The sequence below is a fragment of the Taeniopygia guttata genome, chromosome 2 (assembly GCF_048771995.1).
Source record: "Taeniopygia guttata chromosome 2, bTaeGut7.mat, whole genome shotgun sequence".
Classification (NCBI taxonomy): domain Eukaryota; kingdom Metazoa; phylum Chordata; class Aves; order Passeriformes; family Estrildidae; genus Taeniopygia; species Taeniopygia guttata.
In genome coordinates, this window is record NC_133026.1 from 6,697,754 (window position 1) to 6,720,000 (window position 22,247).

The 22,247-nt window shown below is 41.6% G+C and overlaps 1 protein-coding gene across 5 annotated transcripts in view; it reads left to right on the top strand.

Moving 5' to 3' along the window:
* The window catches only part of GALNT11 (polypeptide N-acetylgalactosaminyltransferase 11), a 47,911-nt gene extending 26,362 nt beyond the window's left edge, over nucleotides 1-21,549 (top strand). For all 5 annotated transcript variants that reach the window (XM_002188896.7, XM_012571371.5, XM_072925307.1 and 2 more), the window contains exons 5-12: nucleotides 399-524; nucleotides 1,798-2,047; nucleotides 4,134-4,251; nucleotides 5,861-6,013; nucleotides 8,535-8,753; nucleotides 11,849-11,953; nucleotides 18,116-18,253; nucleotides 20,772-21,549. In XM_002188896.7, coding sequence (XP_002188932.5) covers nucleotides 399-524; nucleotides 1,798-2,047; nucleotides 4,134-4,251; nucleotides 5,861-6,013; nucleotides 8,535-8,753; nucleotides 11,849-11,953; nucleotides 18,116-18,253; nucleotides 20,772-20,903 — 1,241 coding nt within the window. In that variant the 3' untranslated portion in view covers nucleotides 20,904-21,549. The remainder of the gene's footprint in view (nucleotides 1-398; nucleotides 525-1,797; nucleotides 2,048-4,133; nucleotides 4,252-5,860; nucleotides 6,014-8,534; nucleotides 8,754-11,848; nucleotides 11,954-18,115; nucleotides 18,254-20,771) is intronic.
* Nucleotides 21,550-22,247: the final 698 nt, after the last annotated feature.

Below are 22,247 nucleotides of genomic sequence, written 5' to 3' on the forward strand. Positions count from 1 at the left end.
ATATGAGGTGTCTTCCTGTTTCTTCTGAAGGGTGTCAGCATTTGTTTTCATGTATGGAATGTAGTAATTTAAATAATGTGCCTGTGTGAAATGTTTATTGTCACATCTGTTGCAAATGCCAGTCACCATGAGAAGAATTTGGAAATTTTATTTCTTTGAACAGCAATTTTTTTTTAGTTCAGTAGTTCCAGTTAACTTGAGTAGTGTACTAAAGGCATTGCAGGGGAAGTGCAGGATGTGGCAGTACTGTCCTTATGATACTCTTGCTTTGAAGCTCTGCTGTGTCAGGGTAATGTTTTGATCAAGATTTTGGCCATTTTTGAGTTAAATATCTTGAGATTTTAAACAGAGCTTTCAGAATTTCTGTCCTGTTGTTGAACTTGTTTTCCCTTTTGCAGCTGACTTGAAAAAAGACTTGAGTGAATATGTTAAAACTCAGCTTCCCAGAACCACAAAATTGGTAAGAAATGAGAAGAGGGAAGGCTTGATCAGAGGAAGGATGATTGGAGCCTCTCATGCCACAGGTACCATTGCTTTTTCTCTTTTCCTTCCATACTTTGACAATTAGTTGACTGGGTGACTTACCTTTTTGTAGTGCACCTTTTCAGATTTTTGATGTTTGACCTGTGGTTACTTTAGCTCCCTGAAGGGGGTCTCCATGTCATGCCATTCTTAGCATTATCCCAGATCTTTCTTGTCCTGCATTATCTCAAATGATAACTGAAACTTGGATCCAAATTTGAGTGGTTTTTAAACCTTGAGACACTTTGAGTGTCTCAGCTGTTGATTATTTTCCTTTTTTTTTTTTTACCTGGAGACATTTGCTTTCAATAAAATGAGGTACTTTTTTAGAGTAGGTAAGTGAAATTGGGAAACAAAGCCAGTATTGTTCTGTAAAAAACTACCTCATTTTATTGAAAGTTAAGAACACAAGTTATCATCATCCCAAATCTTCCCCTGCACTATATCTCAAACAATGACTGCAGTGTTAGTGAGACAATGTAGAGTTTTTCCCTATTCTTGCCCTGAAAGAATGTTGTTTCAGCAGCATCTCCATGTAGTCAAGATACTGTAGTTGCAGAACATTTTTTGCAAGCTTATGTGCAAACTTTTCTCTAAAATTAAATCTGTTCCATTTTAAGGTACACTAATCTGGTTTTTAATGCTCAAATCTAATAATATTTTTTGTATAAGCTCTTCTGTTGCAGTGAGTGTTAATTGGGAAAACCAATATTTGGTGCTTTATAAACAGCAGAGAATGTGCTTTCAGTGAAATTCTCTGGCATCTGAGTGTGTGCTACTTTCTTAAATAATTTTGAATGGCAGATGAGTCTCTTACTTGGTGTTTACTCATTAGCATTGTAATGGTACAATCCAGAGATAAGACTGTGCTTGCATTTTCCAAGCTGTGCTAAAATTCATTTCAGTTAGTGCAATTTTAAGTGATTTTATTGCTCTTCTGAACTGCAGGAGTTCCATCCCCATGCCCAGTCAAATACTATCTGTGGGGTGACTTGATATATTTGCATGCTCCAAAGTTGTTTTCTTTAAAGCTGTTTCCCATCTCTTCCACATTGTTCTAGTGTCACATAAATTTTATGTTGTGTCACAAAGATGCTGGTGCTTTTTTAGACCAGCTAAAAAAGGTTGGGTATGTCATAGAGCAAACTATTCTTGCTGACTGGGGCAGGTAATCTCCATGTAAATTGCCAAGTATTGCTTTTTCACATGTGTTTGCACTGAATTGCATGTTTGTGCTCCATGGCACTGTGAATCTTTGTGTTGTGTGCCCTGCAGGGAAGGTGCTGGTGTTCCTGGACAGTCACTGTGAGGTGAATGAGATGTGGTTGCAGCCTCTGCTGGCTCCCATCAGGGAGGATCCCAGGACCGTGGTGTGCCCCGTCATCGACATCATCAGCGCTGACACCCTCACCTACAGCTCCTCCCCCGTCGTGCGGGGGGGCTTTAACTGGGGGCTGCACTTCAAATGGGATCTGGTTCCCTTGGCAGAACTGGAAGGACCCGAGGGAGCCACTGCTCCAATCAAGTAAGGCTGCTCCTCTGTGCTGAGAAGCTCTGTGTAACGCAGGGATGATCAGGAGCACTTCCTAAGCAGTAGAGTGTGTCCTCTGGCTGTGCAGGTTTAGGAGCAGCTGCCTAACCTGCCAAATATCTGACTTGCTTATTTCACTTAGAAATAAGGAGTGGTAACCAAAACTATTTCACTTTAATTTCTATTATTTAACTGCGATTTAGATATATCTGTTTTATTAGGTCAAGAAAGCACACTTCTAGAAAATGCTTATACAACAGCAGCTTTTGCTGAAGACAAAATTCTGAGGGAGCTTATGGTAGTTTGTACTAAATTTGTCCAATAATTTCACTTTAGAACTATGCATTGATGTTTGTTTCCAGTCTGTTGATGTGCTTGACTTAATACTGTCTTTGTTATAGGACAGTATTCCTACTAATATGAATTAGTATTAGCCTGCATTCCCACTAGTACAAACTATATAATTTCTGTGATGAAGTGCTGAAGAATTACTAGATTGGGAAAATCTGTTTGTGGTAATAGGAATTTGTATTTGAGGTCTTTTGAGAGTTGTTTTGAAACAAAATTCTCAGTAAATTTTCTAGTAACTCTTGGTAATACTTTCTAGTTGCAATTATCAATCTCAGTACAGAGTTCAGGTTTATCAGGTGGAGGAGCTTCCCCTTTTTACAAAATAACTTTGTGGATAAGATTTTCCAAGTGAATCAGAAGTTGGGTGTGTTTTCATTTCTCTCCCATTCTCTTTTCTTGGACTGTAAGTGAAGAGCGTTTCTGCTGCCATAAACAGTTCCAGCACAGGTTCTCTGCTGTCATCTGACAGCTCTGCAGTTGGCCTTCCCATGTCTCCTCATCCCAAGATTTTGTCTGAGAAGCCAGGAAAATTATTAACTTACTTAACAATTTGGCTTGTTTGGAAAGTGTCATTGTGGCAGTTTCTGAACCTGGAAGGAAAAGACAGACTGAAAAAATCCGAGTGGGGAATCAGCATCAAGTGCTAAAATCCTTATTCTGTTAAGAGCTATTCTCACACTTAATTTGGTCAGTGGCTGAAGGTTAGCTGTGTTCAACACTGTAGTTGCATTCCTTCATCTCACTTTTATGAAAAAGTCCTATGCTAAAAAGACAGAGACCTTTATAGTTAAAGCAAATGTAATAATCTCAAAAGATTACCTTTTCTGAGTATGAAAGTGATTTTTCCTACCTAAAGGTCTCTGACTGCTTTGAATAAGGGGCCTAGATTGCTGTTTAACCTTGAGAAAGGCTTTCCATCCAACAGAAAGTATTGCATTTTAGAGACTTTCCACAATGAAGTATTTTGGTGTCAGAATGGGAAAATTAAGAGTTACTTTTCAAGCCAGTTTTTAAGGTGAAACTAACTGTAGTAGAAATTTGTGTGAGAACAAGCAATGAAATCTTGGCCTAGGCTTGGTTTCATCACAGGAGGTTATTTGCAAGGATGGGAAAAAGCCTTTTTCCAGCCCATTGGAATTCCAACTATCATATCATGTTTTTTGTAGTGTTTTTACTCTGTTATACTTTTGTAGGTCATCCACATATTCCAGTGTTGTGACACAGTAGGAATTCAATCTAGAGACTGAACAGTGAGGATCATATGCAGATTTTTACAGAATAGAACACATTCTAGTAACATACAGGCAAGGTGAAAAACTGGGAAATGCCAGAGGGATCATCTGTATAAATACATAGAGTGTAAATAACTTGCTAGTAAACTGATAATTGAGTCAATAATGAAACAAAGGTGCCTCTGGCATTTGGTGTTCCTCTTTCTCTGTTCTATCCCTTTTCTTCAAGTTTACCAGGTAAAGAAATATGATTTATAGATATTGGAGCAATTGAAGATCACAAATATCACTTACAGATCTATTTATGCAAATGTTTTGAGACTACAACTCGTGTCTAAGTGACTGAAGAATTTAAATTGTGTTATGTTGGTTTATCAATTTGGATTTTGGGACCAACAGATTCAGCAAAAATTACTGTGTGGGGTTTTTTTTCTCTAAGAGAAAAGAAAGTCAAAAAGTCTAAAAGAAAATAAACCTCCTTCCATGTACCTTTGTAGGTCACCCACCATGGCTGGAGGGCTGTTTGCCATGGATCGTGAGTACTTCAATGAGCTTGGGCAGTACGACAGCGGCATGGACATCTGGGGAGGAGAAAACCTGGAAATATCTTTTCGGGTAATCAGAGAATTTACAGCTCTGCAGCTGAAGGCTTTCTCTTGGTTTGGTGGTGGAGCTTTTCATAATGGCTGTAAAGATGCATAGGAAAAGAAGAACTATGCAAGTTTTTGAAATTAGTTTATAGCAATGTCTAATGAATTTCACAAGTTGACTAGAGATATGTGGCTCACAGCAATATTGCTAAGATGTAAGCTTAGTATATTTTTTTAGACAGTTCAGCTTCCTTTTTGAGGACCTGGAAATGCAGAGTTTTCTAGAACTAAATTGAGAGTCATGGAGAGGAGTAATCTTGGTTGGAAAAGTAATGAGAAAATCATAATCAGAAGATCTGAAAACAGAGCTGCATTTGGCTTCCTGTATTTTCTCTCATCTTCCTGTCACTCCACTGAAAGAAAAACAACTTACTGTGCTTAATGTTGTGCTTATCTCTTTATTTTTGTAAGGGGCATTCATCAACAGGTTTGACAAGAGTCTGCCTGAAAATGATATGCTATCATGACAGATATGAAAAGGGGATTAAAAGATGAAGTTAGCATAAAAAAACCAAACAAACCTAAAACCAGAGACACAAGCCCCAAAATTTTAGAGAATCTGTCAGAGAAATCAAGATTAGAGTTCAAAAATAAGAACTGGAATTTCATGCATTTGAGTGGCTTTAAAGGAGTGTGTACTGAATAAATAAAATCTTTCAATTTTCAGTGTAAATGTAATTATTAGGTATCTGAGTAGAAGTGTGTGGAGTGTGAGGAGATTATTGTTGTTATCTTGTAATACACAGTTTCAATATAAAGGACTTTGAAATATTGGAGCACATTCAGAGAATATAGAGCTTCTGGAAGTCCACGTCTCTCTGGGGAAGGGTTGGAAAGAAGTTGAGTCTTTATCTTGTCTGGAAGGAGTTTTAAAAGTGACTTGATTATGAACTGCTAATGTGGGACAATTTGCTGGGCCTGGAGAACGTATTAGTCCATCAAAGGGCCAGTGCTGATAATTTGCTGGGAGATGAAGTTAAAAAAGCAATTAAAAAAAAATAAATGGAAGTAGAGTGTAAATAAAATGTAGATCCCTGGTACCACAGATAAAGACTTCTAAATGTAGCATCTGAATAGGAACAGTGTTTCTGGGTTCCCCTATCTTAACAGAAACAAACAGATCTGTCCAATAAGTTCCCATACTTGGCTGAAAAGCTCTCCAGGTTGCCTTGATGACAAAGACTGGTCTTTGTTATCTGTCACAGAATTGTGGACAATTTGCATGCAATTAAATAAATTTAGGTAACTTAATCTGCAGGATGAGTCCTAGCCCATATATCCCAGCCTTTTTTGCTAGCTCTTTAGAGCAAAACAGCAAAATTTTCTTTTTGTCTCTTGAAAGCCATGATGTGTTTTGTGGGAAGTATGGTCATATGAGAAAAATTATCTTTTGTAACATGGAGATCTAAAAATCTAATTTGTCAGATAACATGGCATGAAGGCCAACATTGCTGACACCTAATTCTGCATAATGTATAACCCTCCCAAGGTATCCCTGGAAGAAGGGGAGAAGTGAGTGAGCAATATGAACAGTGAGTGAGCAATCTGAATATACTCTGTTTTCTTATGGACAGATCTGGATGTGTGGTGGCAGGCTTCTGATCATCCCCTGCTCCAGGGTGGGACACATTTTCCGTAAGAGGCGTCCCTATGGCTCTCCTGGGGGACAGGACACTATGGCTCATAACTCACTGAGGCTGGCACATGTGTGGATGGATGAATACAAGGTAAGAGACAGTTCTAGGTCATGAAATAAGGTTATTGAATGATTATTGACTGGTGTGTGTCAGAGTGAGATCTGTTATGTCTCTGATGGAGTTTTCCTGCTGTACTCTGAACTCCTAATGTTAGTTCTGATAGGAGTTCCTAAATTCTGTAGAATTGTCATTTGGTTTTGAGTGCTTAAGTCTCTTCCTTGTTACTTTACTGCCTGCAGGAGATTGAGTTTTATGCCTTTTTAGTGAAGTAAAAGATGATGGATGAGCTTTTGTAAGCTCTGCATTGCTTTGTGTCCAAATCAGTATTATGTGGCAGCCATGTACTGTGCCTTTAGGTAATTTCCATGTTGGTGAGACAGGGATTTTTTTTGGCTGTTTGCTTTCTGTTTTAATTAGCAATCTTCTTCCTAGTCTGTCTTGCCCTGGAAGAGCAATCAGGATTAATTTCTGGATTCAAGGGCAAGTGTATTCTTTCGTTGTCTTCAGATCTTGATACTGATGCTTTTAAACATAAACATAGTGTTTCTGAGACCCTCATCTCTGAGATACTTAATGACATTTTGCCCTCTGAGGCCATAGGATTTGCTGTGTGCTCAGATCCTGTTCTCCCTACAATTTCTATACAACATATATTTTATTAATTTTATATTCTTTAGATGTTTATGTTTCATTCTCCATCCTTTACCTTGATCTTCAATTTGAGGAACCTGTTAGAGGTCATGAATTTTTATCTCCATTCTTCATCTCTGTAATGCTTTGGTAGATCTGATCGATCACCTTCCATTTTACTGATGTCTGGGCACAGTTATTTTGTGATTAATGATGGCTTTCTCTGAAGCTTGGACTGGTTTCTTTGTTATAATTTCCAGTTGAACTGATTTATTCAGCAAGCACTTCAACTGCTGATTCTAGCAGTGTCTTATCACAGATTCATGTCCAGAACTTTTACAGCTGTTTCTGTTCTGATTCTCTGATAGCTGCCAGAGAATATATGGAATACAAGCTTGGAAATAATTTTGTTTTTATAAGAATAATGCAGATATTTAGGGCCAGTATAATTTACCAGAGCAATCTAACCATCCACAGTGCAAAGATAAAATTTAAAGGAGTAAATATCAGTATTTATTAAATGAAATAGCATAAGGGAAATGATTCAGCAAAGTTTTCATAACTGTCAAAAGCAAAATGCAAAAGTATTAGTTCATGTATAGAGTGGTAATAAATAACACATGCCAGGTAAGATATCAACATTTGAATTTCAGCCTGGAAAGAGGAAGTTGGAATAGCAGAGCTACTTTTTGAAGCAGGCCAGATTGTGATGTCCAGGCTGTCTCCAGACTTTCTCAGAGCTGGCCAGCAGTCCAGTGTACACCAAGTACACATTTCCCCTTCTTCTGCTGTTAAAATAGCAGTGATACATCAAGCACATCCAAATACTCAAAGATCTTGACGAGGAGAGACGTGTAACTTGTCCAGAGGTGATGCTGTCTGTTTTCTGAGTATCAGAGAGCAGGAAATAATTGAAAACTGTCAGAACCACATCGTGGTGGGTGGATTCCAGATGTCTCATGGAGATGAATGCAGCAAAATACCATAGTTTAGTGCCCTGAAAACTGAATTCTAAATGGTACCTAGTAAACAAATTAATATGCAAATACAGTGCCTTTTTTGTGGGCTGTGTAAATCTATCTGGAATTAAATGCCAAAAGGGATTTTTTCCTGGTTTTAGCAATGCTATTTGTGCCACATACATTCATGAGTTCCTGTTTGTTCCCATTGTCTCGTATTGGAGCCAAACAGCACATGAGATTGGGTTGGAATCTTAATCTGTCTTCACCTAATCTGTAAGACTCTGAGTATCATCATAAAATAGAATGTGAGAAGAATAACATTGTGGGAGCCTTTTTGGAGATGATGCAGATGAATGGAAAGCCCAGGTGACAGTTCTGATTATTCACATGAATAAGGTGTGTTCCCACTGAACTTCATTGTATTAGTCCCATCTGTAGATCTATTCTGGAATGGTTTTACCCTGATCATTTGTAAAATTGGAAGGCTGGAAACTGCAAGACAAAACACACTGGAATCCCACAACAATAAAAACAATCCATTGAACAATCAAAATAATTTCAAGAAACCTTTGTCAGATGAGTTTGCTGATGATACGTGTATCTGTTTTTTACTTACTGATTTTAGGATGCCTGTACTGACAATGGAATAAAGTCAGAGGCTGATTTTTTTCTTCCTCAAGTTGGCATCTAAAAAAGATCAGCAAATTTGTACCCAAGAATTATCTTCATTAAAAAATCCTTCAGTTAGAAAGATTAGCTCAGAGTTAGGCAAGATTAAATCTCATTTCCTGTGACAGTGCAAGCATTGCAATTTCCTACTGCCAGTTTCAAACCTACTGGTTGAAAGCACTAGCAAAATGAAATTAAATTTTGGGAGTTCTGGAAACAGGAAAAAATTGGGAACCAGTAATCCGAATTTTTTTCCCCTCTTTTCCCCAACCTGTTTCTCTTAAATACAGGAGCAGTATTTTGCTTTGAGACCTGAGCTGAGGACAAGGAGCTATGGAAATATCACCGACCGTGTAGAATTAAGGAAGAGATTGAACTGCAAGTCATTTAAGTGGTATTTAGATAACATCTACCCTGAGATGCAAATATCTGGGCCCAATGCCAAAGCCCCACAGCCAGTTTTTATTAATAGAGCACAGAAACGACCAAAAATAATCCAGCGTGGAAGGGTAAGAGAAACTTAAATATATGGAATGCTGGTGTGTTAATTATTATGAGACTTTTTTTCCTTAAAGATTTGCTCAAATACAACAAAACAGTTTGTTTCCATAAGTTTTGCAAGAAGCTGTCTTGAAAATAACAGGATTTTTGTCAAATCAGTTTCAGTCTGGTCTATCTTTCAGGTCATCCTTATACTAGTTACTGTTCCATGAGGTTTCTTACCTTGAAGTTCTGAGTTAGGAAGCTTTGCAGTCTTTAGAATGTGTTTTCATGGCTGTTGGTTCTTAAGATCAATTTGGACAGGGAGAAATTTGGCCTCAAATATTCACACTCTGTTGGTTTATGATAAGAGTACAGTGCAATTAATTTCCAAACTCATTGATTTTACTGGGTAATTTTCTGCAAAGGTGAACATTTGCATCTGAGGCTGATGATGGCTTTTCTAGTCTTGGCTGTTAGCTAATGAACAGAAGATGAGTTTTTCTCCTCTCTTTTTTTTTCCATCAAAGTAGAAGTGAAGAAAGAATTATTTTGTGTGTTCATGAAGGAAATCATGATTAATTCATGCCTTAGCTCTGACACCTTTGCTTATGGGTTTGTATGCAGGCAAAGTCACCAGACAGCTGCATCTGCTCTTTCCAGGTTCAGATTCACTTGATGTGTGCTCTTTATGCTTCCCAAAAAATAATGGATAGTTTCAAACCTAAGACAACTATCTTGGTGTCTTCTTTGTGGAAGAAAATATTCTGGAATAAACTGCTTCATGTGCACACAGATTATTTATGGTTAGCAGGTTCCCTTTAACTCAATAGTTGGAGGCATTTAGTAGTGGTGTCCCTACAGGCTACAGTAGCTGCTGTTGAAGTGAGTCACGACCTGTGTTCATGCAGGACCTAATTACACCATTAGATTTTTTGCTTGGAAGCAGCTGTCTGGGAATCCTGAATTTGTGCAATATTTTAATAGCAATATCCCAGCCAAGCTGTGAAGTTTATGTGATTTCCCTGAATGAAACTGATGGGCTGATCCCCCTAGTTGCTGGATGCTGTTACTCCCCTAGTCAGACCTTTCCTTCTTGTTTTAAAAATTTAATAGCTTTCTGCTTTCATTCAGACAGAAACTGAACTGAGAAATTGTTGATTTTGGAGAGAACTCCTTGAGTGATCTGAATATCTCAGCAACACTTAAGGTTAAATCTTCACAACAGTTATTTACCATGGTTTAATTTTGAGGAAAACTATGTGCACCCCTTAAGAAATGGAGAAAATAAGCAGAAAAAATGCAATTCCTTGGCTTGGTTCTCTGGATTTCAAGAATTATACCCAGCATTGTATGAGAGAGTCAGCTTTGGCTCTGATGGCTGTATAAACTATTTCCAGATGCCTGCAAGGAACAGAATGATCAGCCAATGTCACCACTGCATGCCAGACTCTTTAGGATTTGGGAGGAATCACTCCAAATCTCAGTTTATTCTCAAAAACTAATTGGGCCACAGATAAGTGGTGGTTTGATAGCTGGGAAGAAATGTAATGATCACAAATGATTGCAGCTGTTACCAGTGTTATCCAGTGCTGGCCATTGTGGCCAATTAAAAAAAAAGACAAAAATCATACAAAACTCATATTCTCTACGGTTTAAAAGCCTTTTGTTGTGTAAGGAATGATGAAAATGAGATCTGTGCTAGATCTGGGGTGTGAGGAAATAGTACTTAGAATGTTTTGTGTCATTTGTTTTAGATGTGTGTGGGGAACAGGAGAAGCATGGTGCACTCAAGGCAATTGTTAATGTGCCCTGGGACAGCTATTTCCAGAAATGGTGTTTAGTGAAAAATATTATTTCGTATTTGTGCTAATTGTTGCTATCATGCGATCGAGCAGTTTGTTCTTTTTATTGCTGGAAGTGTATTTTGGTTTCTAAAAATTTGTAGAGTCAATAGCAATGCCAAGACAGCTTTGGATGTCTTCATAATAAAGTTCAGCTGGCTAGTTAATCAGCCTGGCTTGGAGTTCAGGACAGTAAATTCTTTTTTCCTCTACATCCAGTTCCAGACTGGAAATAAGTATTTTTAATGTGGCTGTCAGAGCTGAGGCTCTGCCATCTCTCAGCTCATAGTGTGCAGGCAGTGTTTGCTGCCTGCAGAGCCTGATCCCCACCACATCAGGGGAAGAAAAAGAATCAGGCTGAAAAGAAGTCATCTGCTGGCTGGGCAGCAGTTAGTTCAGAGCATGTGTGTAATTTAAAGCCAGAATTAGAGGTATTTTGTCTCACTGAGTATCTCTGTGGGGATACATCAAGATCTTAATGATTTTTTTGATTCTTGAAATAGAACAACCTAAACTTTGTACAGCAGAAAATGTTGCCCACTCCTCTTAGGGTGGGCATCACTCTTCAAACCAGGAGAGAGTGCCAGCTTGCTGAGAGCCTCCTTGTTTGCTCTGATGGTAGATGCTTACAGTTCTGCATCACAGGACAGGCTTCTGACCTGAGTTCAGTCTTCTGATACACCATTCCCCTAAATCAGACTACGTAATGCATTAGAGCAAAAATAGCATTTGGATGCTTGTAAAATGTTCTCTTCCTGCCTGATCCATCAGTAAAATACCATAGCTGATAACAGTGGCTTTTCTGTTACGTAAATGCTCTTGAAAATCAGTTTGCAAACAACATAAATCTCTAAAATTATTTTTATTTCAGTAATTCCTTCTCCTTTCTCAGGGAGGTGGTCCTGTTCCATGATGAGAAGCTGTGGGAGGAGCTTATGTTTAAGCTAAACATGCAGTTTACATAGTACAGTCAATATTCCTGAGCAGAATTTGTAGGGCCTTAGACTTCCATGGAGAGTGAAGAGGGCAAAGAACCTTGACAGAGTAGAGCCAGCATGTGTATGCTGCAGTTGTACCAGAGAAAGAAATCTTGCTGTAATTAGAAAGCAAATTGGAACTGTTTAATGCAGTTTTTTCTCCAAATTATCTGAAAAACAGAATGGTATTTTAAAAGAGAAGATTTTTTTTTAATTACTGGAAGTGTTAGCTGAGGTTTTTTTGAGCACACTAGGGATCTAGGGCTGTTTTTTACTGACTATCAAACTGTTTTCCTTTCACAGCTGTATCACCTCCAAACCAACAAATGCCTGGTTGCCCAGGGCCACCCAAGTCAGAAAGGAGGCCTGGTGGTGGTTCGGGAGTGTGACTACAATGATCAGAACCAGGTATGAGATTCCCAATTACCCTGAAGAGCAATCCATGCCTTCAGAATGGCCAATATGGGCCCTGCTGTGACATCTCATCAGCAGACAGGCTGCTGACAGAGGGTCATTCAAACCACAGGGCTGGCCAAGGACACTGTGGAGCTCCTGCTAATGCTGAGTGTTGGATATTATCATCTCCTGTCTTTATGGCATGGATTTTTCTATTTGGCTGAAGGCTGCCCTAAAGTGGCTCCTCATGGGTTCATAATCCACTGATTGGCACTTCAGAATTTGCAGCAGCTCTTTCAGTTGGTTCCTCGTACTGGAATTTAAAGCAGCTCTTTCCTGCTCTGCTGGTGTTTGTGTACTGCACAACCAGTCCTCTGCTGCTGGAGTGGCTGCAGTTTGGGACAAATGAATGATTTGTTGTTAAATAAAGGGAATTCAGAAGTTTCTTTGGCTACAGGTGAATTGCTGATCAGGGTATTAATTAGGGATAGCTGTGAAAACCTAATGAGATTTTTTGTTACTACATGAGGCCTTTGCTGTTTCACTTCTTTCAGGTGACAGAAATTCAGGACTTGGATAAAAAGTCTCCGGGATAGAGAGATCTTCAGCTAATGCCATAAAGGCTTACACAGCTGAGAAGTACTCTGGGAACATTATGATTTAGGAGCCAATTCTAAAAGCTGGGTTGGATCTAAAGAGAAAAGTAATCAAAGACACAGAATAAATGGAGCATGGGATGTAAAGCAGCATAGCTTTAGTAAAGGTGGTTTGTGCTGGAATAGTGTGATGCTCTATGACACAGGCAGCAGTTTTCAGGGTGTGGAAACTGCAGCAGTGGAAGCAGAGTGATTTGTGATAGTCCCAGCAAAATGCTGTGTGCTTTGTCACCCAGTGGGACTTTCTACCTCCTGTTGTGGCCTCACCAGCTGAGTGTGGCAGGGGAAGGCAGAGGGGTGTTTGCAGTTCTCTGGATAAGTGTGACTGGCTCTTGACACGTGGCCTTCAGGTCCAGTTGTCAGACAGGAGCAAGTACAAGTACATCCTTGTGCTTCACCTCTGGAGCACTGAGACATCATCACTGTGACCAAATTGCCAGTTCCTGTGTTAAAGGTAGATTAATTAAAGCTGGCATGGGAATTGAGTTTTTCCTATTTGATCTGTTCCATTAGCTGTAGGACAGTCAGCAAGTCCTGTAAATATAAAGTGTAATAGTAACTGATGGGCCATCATCACCAAGTGATTGTACATTTGCAGTGCCAAAGCTGTAATTCTGAGCCATTCTGTCTTTGGGTGAGAAAGCCTGGGCATGATGTCCACACAGTTATGCTTCGCTTCTCCTTGCTGCAATATTTCTCATAATAAAGTGCTACAAGCCTGAAGGAAAAACTCTGATTTTCTACATCAAAGCTTTTTTCTGTCTTTTTTTAATCCAGGAGAACAAACTTCAGTTATCCCTTTGGTGCTGAGAAAGAAAAATCTGTGCTCTGATTGTTGATCTTTGGCTTCTTTTCTCACAAATCTGGTTTACTAGTGGTAAATTTAGCAATTATTTCTCATTAAAAAAAACTGACTGTGCTATCTTCTTTCGCAATGATTTTGTTCTCCAACCAAGTATGTTAACCAACACTGTTTTTCTGCTATTAGACTTATTTTGTTCTCCTAATAAATCCCAAGAGTGCATTCAGCCAACTTGCTGTCATAACCTCTTGAACAATCTTGCTATAGATATGTGAGAACAATGTAGAGAAAGATGACATTTATTTAGCAGCTTCATATAAAAATAGGAAGGAACATCCTGACTATTGGAAGCTTCAAGCTGTAGTTTCACTCAGCTTGTTGGCATTTTCAGCTGGTTTTGCTCTAGAATTCTCTGGTTTATTCCTTTGTCCTAGGAAAAAAGCCTGTGTTTGGTCTGGTGAATGCATGTGAGAGCTGACCAGCTTCTCTGAAGGCATGGGACTGGCCTTAAAAGCAGTTCTGTTCTGCATTTGGTTTATACTTGTTTTGTTTTCTCTAGCCTTCATGGCTGCTAAGGAATTTCAAATTTTCATTTAACCTGGACTTAAAAGAAATAACATGTATTATGTAACTTTCAATTGTATCAGCATTATGGGCAATCCTTTTCATTGTAGTTGACTTAGATGGTCACCACTAAGTAGAGCTGAAAATTAGTCAAGCACATCACACTGTCCTGTTTTCTCAGACTTGACATGACTGACATTCAGTTCATATTTTTGCTGTAGAAAGAAAGTAATAAGGGAAGTGGTTCTTGTATCTGGAAAATTATCTGAAATTATGTCTTTAAGTTATAATGAAAACTAGGGTGCTGTGTTAAGTGTAATAGGAACAGTCTGGGATAATTCTGGGGACTGAACAGAAATTTAGGAATAAGGAACAAAAATCTTGTTAGAAATAAGTGGAAGAGGTGATGGGATCTTACAGAGCAGAGGTTTGAAGTGACAGAAGAGGCATCTGTGCCCTGGACCTTGAAAAAATGTACTCAAGCACAGGACTTCAGAAAAGGTCTGTTAACATTCCTGTAGCACTTAATAAATGTAAGAATATGTTCTTTACAAGCTGTTCAGGACTCAGAAACTACAATGTCTTGCTCCCACATGCAATTCTTCTGTAAGATCTCTCTCTTTAAATCTCTAGATTACGGCTATTAGTTAGCTTTTCTGACACAGCACATGTCTGAATGAGTGTGAAGATGTGCAAATTGTCTTGCTCTTTTTCCATAACCTATTAAAGGCACAATTCTTTGGGCCTTCTAATGTTTGTCTTGAAGCATCAGTGGCACACTGAAATGTGGAGCAGAGGGCACATACCTGCTTTGGAATGACCCTGAGGAGGATGTTGGGTTTTCAGAGTAGCAATAGCTTCAAACAGTGATTAGAGCCCAGCAAACCTGGCTGTTTGTGGTGATGGTCACAGGCTGCTTGGTGCTGTGGTGCCATTGCTATCCATAATAACAGGCACTGAAATATCTGCAGGTGGATGTGATGGTGCAAATGGCTGGGCACATCTCCTCTTCAGAGCTGAGGCAGCTTTTTTGTGCTCTTAAGCTGAATTTTTATCTTTTTCAAACTGACAGAATAATGTAGCCACGCCAAGCTAAACAATAGATGGAAGTACTGGAATATTCAGTGGGTCATGGCAGAGATTTTCTTTCAGACAAAGGACTGTTTCTGCGGTGGTTATTGTCTTGTATTTACTGAAAGTTTTCAATGTATTATGCTAGTACTAGTGAAATTTGCAGATCAGATAAAAATGTGTATCCACCAAGCTTTGCCAGTTGGCCAGCCGTGCCTTTTGCTGCACTCCACTGATCTCTGAAAGTCAAAGGGTAGGCAGATGTTTCCTGGCTTATTTCTTACAATTTTGAAATTCAGGAGAAGGCTGTGGGATTTGTCTGAGTCACATGGATGAAGTCCTTAAGGTACTGAAGTCCTAGGAAGCCTCAGTCTTAAATCTGTAAATAGCTTAAACTACATTTTGAAGGGTCTGAATTAAACATCCAGTTCTTCCTAAGCTGCACTTGTGTACAAGAAGTTTAGACTAACAGAATTCATACTTTGGACCTCCTCCCATTTATTTTGTCCACAAGGTCTACTGTAGCACATGCTGTGCACCTGCCTGGAGGTGTCCATGCATTTTTCATGAACTTGTTGCCTGTGTTGAGAGGCAGGGAGAAAAAGCTGCTAGAAAGAGGCCAGTCCTACAGCTTTCACCAAATTAAATACTTCATTTAACCACAAACATGATTAATTTCATTATGGAGAGGGGATTTTTCCATAACATCTGCCATTTAGGTTTTATTTGCAAACAGAAATGATTCATTATGCTCTAATTGTATCTCACTGATTTTGTTTGATACCAGTGAAAATGGCCAGTGCCTTTCCCTAGACCTTTGGACCAGATCATTGCCATGTGTCTCCGGGGGACAGCAGTTAAAGGTGCTGCTTTCCTGAGTGTGGGGACTGGACACAATCCCAGTTTTAGAAACCAAAGTCTTCACAGTGGTGCTCTCCTAACTCTGCTGCTTAGGAAGTGTGTACAGGCTGAAAATATCCTGCACTTCTGTTGCCTCTTTTTTAAAATAGATTAGATTTTTTATGGTTGTGTTTGGTGGGGGGTTTTTTTGTGGGTTTTTTTTTTTTGGTGGGGTTTTTTGGGGTTTTTTGGGTGTTTTTGTTTTTTGTTGTTTTTTTTTTTTTTTAGAAAATACATAGGAGAATAAAAGAAGAGAGCTCTCAGAAATGAGACATAAATCCTGGGAAGGCATCTTGCTGCTTATAGATTTAAGATACTATGCTGCCTGCCAGGAGTTTCTCTCCTATATAGGGCTGTTGCTCCTTACAGCCTTTAGCAACAACAGCTGAACATTATCCTTTTAGTCTTCAGCAGAAATTAAGTTAATAATTTTTGGAGTATGCTAGGGCTTGCAATTGTGTAACAAAGAAACCTCATGGAGTGGCTTTGCTTTCCTGGTGTTTGAATCTGTTAATAATCTGCAAATTCATAGTGATACTTAAATCTGGATTTGGAACCAAATTTGGGTCTATTTTTCTTATTTCCTTTGTTTTCTACACTAAACACATAATTAGTTTGAAATTAATTTTGGCTGTCTTGTGTAAGCCTTTCTGGAGAAGTATCACACTGGATTTAACTACTGTCTTGTGTTCTTTGCCATTACTCAGCTTTTGATTAAAGATCTGTTCCCTGTGTCACTGCAGTCTCCTCTCTCCATTCTTACCAGTTCATCTCTTGTTTGGATTTGGCTCCACCATTGTTCTTTCAATAGTAAATCTCTCTGGCAAGTCCTGCCATTTCTCCATTCTCTCCCCCCTCTTAATCTTGCCATGCTTTCTTTTTCATGGCAGGCTTTCAACAGAAAAGACTATTTTAGAAGGCACAAAATGCCTGAGGTTGGGGCAAAATTTAATGTGATCTCTGCACTTCTTCCTAGGAGGTCTTCCTTGTGTTGTAATAGTGATAATGAACTGTGTGCTTTCCAGTCATGCTGTCCAACTGAGGCTGTGTCCCAAATCCTGCCCCCCCCCCCCCCCCAGAAGGCTGCTTTTAGTTTCATAGGCCAAAAAAAGAGACAAATCAAAATTTACGTGCCTGGCTTTTCTGCCTAGAGTTTGATATGCAATATTCTGACTGTGAAACTCATGCAGACTTAATGGAAAAAAAAATTACACAGTGAGCAAGTGCAGGACTGAGCTGAGAAATGGGAACAGGGCTGGAACAGGAGCACACCACAAGAACTTCATGTGTCTGTAGGTACTTCAGGGACAGGTATGAGGGGCTCAGCTGCTCTTGTTCACAGGCTCCCATGTCAGGAGGAAGGGAGTTGCCTTGCTCAACATCCCCAGAGGCTGGGAAGTGCTGTCCAGCTGCCCTGTGAGTGACAGGGCTCCTCTGTGCATTGGGAATAGCTGTCACTGGGTGTTGAGCCCACAAGGTCCTAGCATCTTCCCTGCACTGCAGGGCTGCAGTTTCCATTTACTTCTCTTTTCTCTACCCCTCTGCAACCCAGGATGTTCTGAGGTGCACACCCCAAGTTCCTTCATTGCTTTGCTTTCTGGCTTGGAATTCAGACTCTCATGTTGGTGGTGGGAGCTCCAGGCCTTCCACAGATGTGATCTGGGCCAAGGGAGGGAGAACCAGCAGCTCCTGCAGTTGGAGCAGGCTGCTGTTCCTGCTTCCCTGGATGTCCAGCTATTCCAGATGTGCCTTGCTGAGAGCCAGCAGGGTGTGGGCGTGAATGGTAGCAACTGAAGGTGCCTGACACGTTTCTGTGCCAAGAACAAAAATACCTGCTCTGTTCAAGCAGCAGGTGGGAGGGGACAGACAAGAGGCAGCTTGAGCATGTCCTTGCTGCTTGTTGGAATTGACAGTTGTTTTTTTCGGTGTGATCACATAGAAACTCTTCTGTCACGTAAATTCAGGAGCCAAATTGCAGCTGAAGTTGCAAATATGAATCAGTGCATTCCTGCTTCATGCAGGTGGGCCCCAGGGAAGGGGCTGCGTTCAATTCTCAGCACTCACTGCAAGGCCCATCTCTGATATCCAGATGTTGAAGCATCTCCTCTGTAGGCGAATAAAAGATTCAAGGAAACTGCCCTAAAATAAATGCAATAAATATCTTTCTGTCTTCTGTTTCAGGTCTGGATTTACAACGAGGATCATGAGCTGATTTTAAATAATCTGCTTTGCTTGGATGTTTCGGAAACTCGCTCGTCCGATCCCCCTCGTCTCATGAAGTGCCACGGCTCCGGTGGCTCACAGCAGTGGACGTTTGGGGTGAGTGGAGAGGCTGCCATGTGGCACATTACTTGTAATCAGTGCCTCAAGCAGGGACAGTAGCACTAACAGGACATCAGGGTTGAGTTTAATTGTGACTAAACCTCAGATGTACCAAGGCAGTTGTACCAGGCCTGGCCCGTGGCTCAAGCAGCCTGTACAGAAGTTGCACAGGCTTTGATGGCTGCATTTCAGTCTTAATAAGACTTTTGCTGAGCTCTGGGACATGCAGGCCCTTTGCAACAAAAAAAAGGTTTCTGCAGCTCCACTGAGCCTTTCTTCTGCCAGTCACAGCCACCCAGAGCACTGTGCCTCATCTGGAATATGCCAGAGAGAGCAAAATCCACCCCAGAGCTTTGTTGTGTTGTGTTTGCAGGCTTGGGAGACAGGAGGAGTCCACGTGGTGATTCCTGCTTAGGGCTTGAAGAAGCACAGGGCAGAGCAGTTGCTTCTGCCCTGTAATTGATCTCATTAGTTTAATTGCTAAAGCCTGGAGTGGCCAATTCCACAAAACTGAGCCAGTGCTGCTCACAAATGGAATTTTCTCCTGGGTATTCACTCAGAGGCTGCCCCTCACATGCCCTCAGCCTGGCTGAGTGTTTGTAGCACCAACATGGTTGAACAAAGGAAGGGAAAGCCCTGCCAGCACTGCCAGTGGTGCTTCCAGCACACTCTGCAAAGCCTGTCTCTGGTTCATACCATGCTGCAGGTTGGCAGCTCAGGTTCCCAAGGGCAGTCCCACAGGTCCTGTTGCAGCCCAGGATGGTGTGGAGATACAGAGGCAGATCCCGTGTGAGCCCAGGGTTGTGTGTGTCTGACACTGGCACCAGCACTGCCACAGGCCCCAGGGCAGTGGGAGTAGTGAGCTGAACAATTCTGCTGAGCAGAGGTTTTTGAAGGTTCTGCAGCTTTGTTAGCAGGCAGGGATTTACAGGAGTGGGGCAATGGCCCCTGACATTGGGGCCTGTGGCAGGGCTGGAGAATCTGCACTTCATGTGTGACACGTGGGCTTTGAGCTGGTCACTGTGGGTGTGGATCTGTACCGGGGTCACACTGGTGCTCATCAGTGAGCCACAAGAAAAGAAAGTGACTCAAATACTAGGCTTGATTAGGAAGGGGATAGAAAGTGAAGCAGGGAAATGTCAGCACACCATGGCAGTTTGTTTGTACTGCATGTGCTGGTCTCCTCCTCTCAGGCTGAATTAGGGCTGAAAAAGGCGCAAAGAGGCATGGAAAGGCAAATGGAAGGTGTGGGGCACCTTTCCTGTAAGGAATATGAGAGCTGGCTGGGGTTCTTTAGGTATCAAGCCTTTTGGAGCAAGGGGAAGTCCACTGAGTGAGTTGATGATACAGGGAAATACTAACTCTGCACCGCCAGCTGTGGTACAAGACTTGGATTGGGGGCATATTTTGGAGGAGTGTTTTTTCTTACGACATCCTCCTGCTTCACTGGACATCTGGTTGTGTCCATAAGCAGTGGCAGCAGAGCCTGGCACGGCTGTTCTTGTGCATCTGCTCCCTCTGTGCAGGAGCAGGAGGTGGCTGCCCATGGGAGCTGCTGGGGCTGTGCTGAGAGCCCTTTCCAGACAGCTGCAGCAGGCTGGTAGTAGAGATAGCACAGTCCTCTGAAGGTAATACAAGAATAGGATCTGTTTTCTTGTCACTCTGGGCTGGGGTTTGGCCTTGCCCTGGCTGTGGGCACCCACCATGACCACACGCCTGTCACGTGTGGCAGCTCCCCAGCATGTGGGTGCTGGGGGCAGTGGCACTGCTAATGCATGGTCAGATACAGAACAGGGACCTCTGCTCAGCCTGGAGAAGAGAGGGCTCCAGGGAGAGCTTAAAGCATCCTTGCAGTGCCTAAGGAGGCTACAGGAGAGCTGGAGAGTTTTTTGCAAGAGCATGGAGTGATGTGATAAGGGGGGATTGGCTTTAAACCGACAGAGGGCAAGTTTAGGTTGGATATTAGGAAGAAATTCTTTGCTGTGAGGGTGGTGTGATGCTGGAACAGGTTGCTCAGAGAAGCTGTGGATGCTGCATCCCTAGAAATGTTCTTGGCAAAGTTGTATGGGTTTGGAGCAACCTGGTCTAGTGGAAGGTGTCCCTGCCCACGGCAGGAGAGTTTGACCTAAACGATCTTTAAGGTCTCTCCCAGCCCAAACCATTCTAGGATCCTATGACCTGTCTGTGCCCACTACAGCCCTTGTGGGGTCTGTCTTTGCTGAGTGCTGGGGAATGGGTTTGATCATCCCTCCACCTCATTAAAAGGCTGTGGTATAAACAAAATCCCAACTGGGGGCCTGTGAGGACGTGGGAGCCTTTGTTTCAAAGTCTGGATGTGGTTATGGGGTGTGCTGTACTCCACTACTGCTGTGGGTCTGGTGTTTCAGGGAGGCTGCTGAAAGGCTCATCTGTCAGGAAGGAGCCCCCCTCCCCTTGGGCATCACTTCCAGCTCCAGTTTGACAATGGAAACAGAAATTTTAGTAAATAAATCCCATCTGTCTGTGTCTGCTCTAGAAAAACAACCGCCTGTACCAGGTCTCCGTGGGGCAGTGCCTGAAGGTGGTGGATCCACTGAGCCACAAGGGCTACGTGACCATGGCCATCTGCGACGGGTCCCTTCCTCAGCAGTGGCACTTTGAGAGCTGAGACAGCGAGGAGGTGGCTGAGGAGAGCTCAGCTGAGCCCTGGTTCCCCTTCAGCCACGATCTGAAGTCATTCTGGAGGGGTTTGTGTGGGACCTTGGCTGCTGCCCCTGGCACAGCCGTGGAGGGAAATGCCCTGCCCTGAGGAGCTGAGCGAGGGAGGGTCCAGGTGGTCCCTGGGCACACACTGAGAGCAGCAGCCCCACTGCACCAAGAAGTGAAATTCATCATCGGTTCCTTGGATGGTCCTGCATTATTGGACTGGTTTTAAGTAAGAGAAATCACTAGAGCAATGTAATTTAAATGGTGAGATTTCAGCTTTGTGGATCTTCTAAATGACAATGACAGAAAGGAGTCCTCCTTGACTATTTCATGCACAGTATCTCAATAATTTACATTTCTAGTATGGGATTACTGGCCAAAATAATTTTACTTTTTCTGAAAAATATTTTTTTTTCCTTTTCATCTTCTGATAATTGTCATTTGAGATATTTAAATTTAGTTTTTTTAATTTTAGGACATTTAATGTAGTTTGAGTTCTTTGCTGTCATTCGTCACCTCATATTTAAAACAAAGTAACTATTGCAAAGTCTATTTTGATGACTCATGACAGTAGCGGCATTTAAAATAAAGTATCATTTTTTAATTAATTTGTATGGCCTTAATCTTTGTAGCTGTTGGACCAGAAATCACCAACTTGGACACTAATGTTCAAACAATTTGGGTCTTCCCTTATTTTCACTCCCTTTCTCCCTTCCTCCCATCTTGGAAGGCTTGACAGATAATTTCTGGGGTTTTTTTCCTCCACTTCTCTCTTTTATTTTACTGTTTCTTTGACTTCCTGCCTCAGCTTCTTCAGTGTGTGGAAGCTCCTGCAGAAGAGAAAAGCTGCTCTTACCCAGTGTGGTTTTTCTTAGCACCATTGCTGGCCTTGTTTCCCACCCCACAGCGATCACCTTCCCTGGGAAGGCAGAGTTTGGATCTCAGAAGTGCCAGGACAGCTTTGCCTTTCCCCTTGGGCAGCGAAACATTCTCCAACTGCACCAATACTCCAGCATCCACTTACTGACCTTTTGGGAAGCGTGAAGAAAATAATGATAATGCTGGAATACAGACCCACATCTTCTGCACAGAAGAGATTTGCTTGTGCCAGACTCTGTTTGGTCCTTCAGCCACCTGGCAGGGGCAGCACCTGGGAGGAGAAACGCAGGAGGATGCAAAGGAGCAGGTAAGAGTGGTCTGGCCACAGGGCAGCTGCTTTGCCTCTTCCACAAGTCCTGGAAGGAGTGAGCCCCTGGCAGGGAGAACAAGGTACCAGGGTTTAAAAAGCAGAACCAGCTGGCTGAAG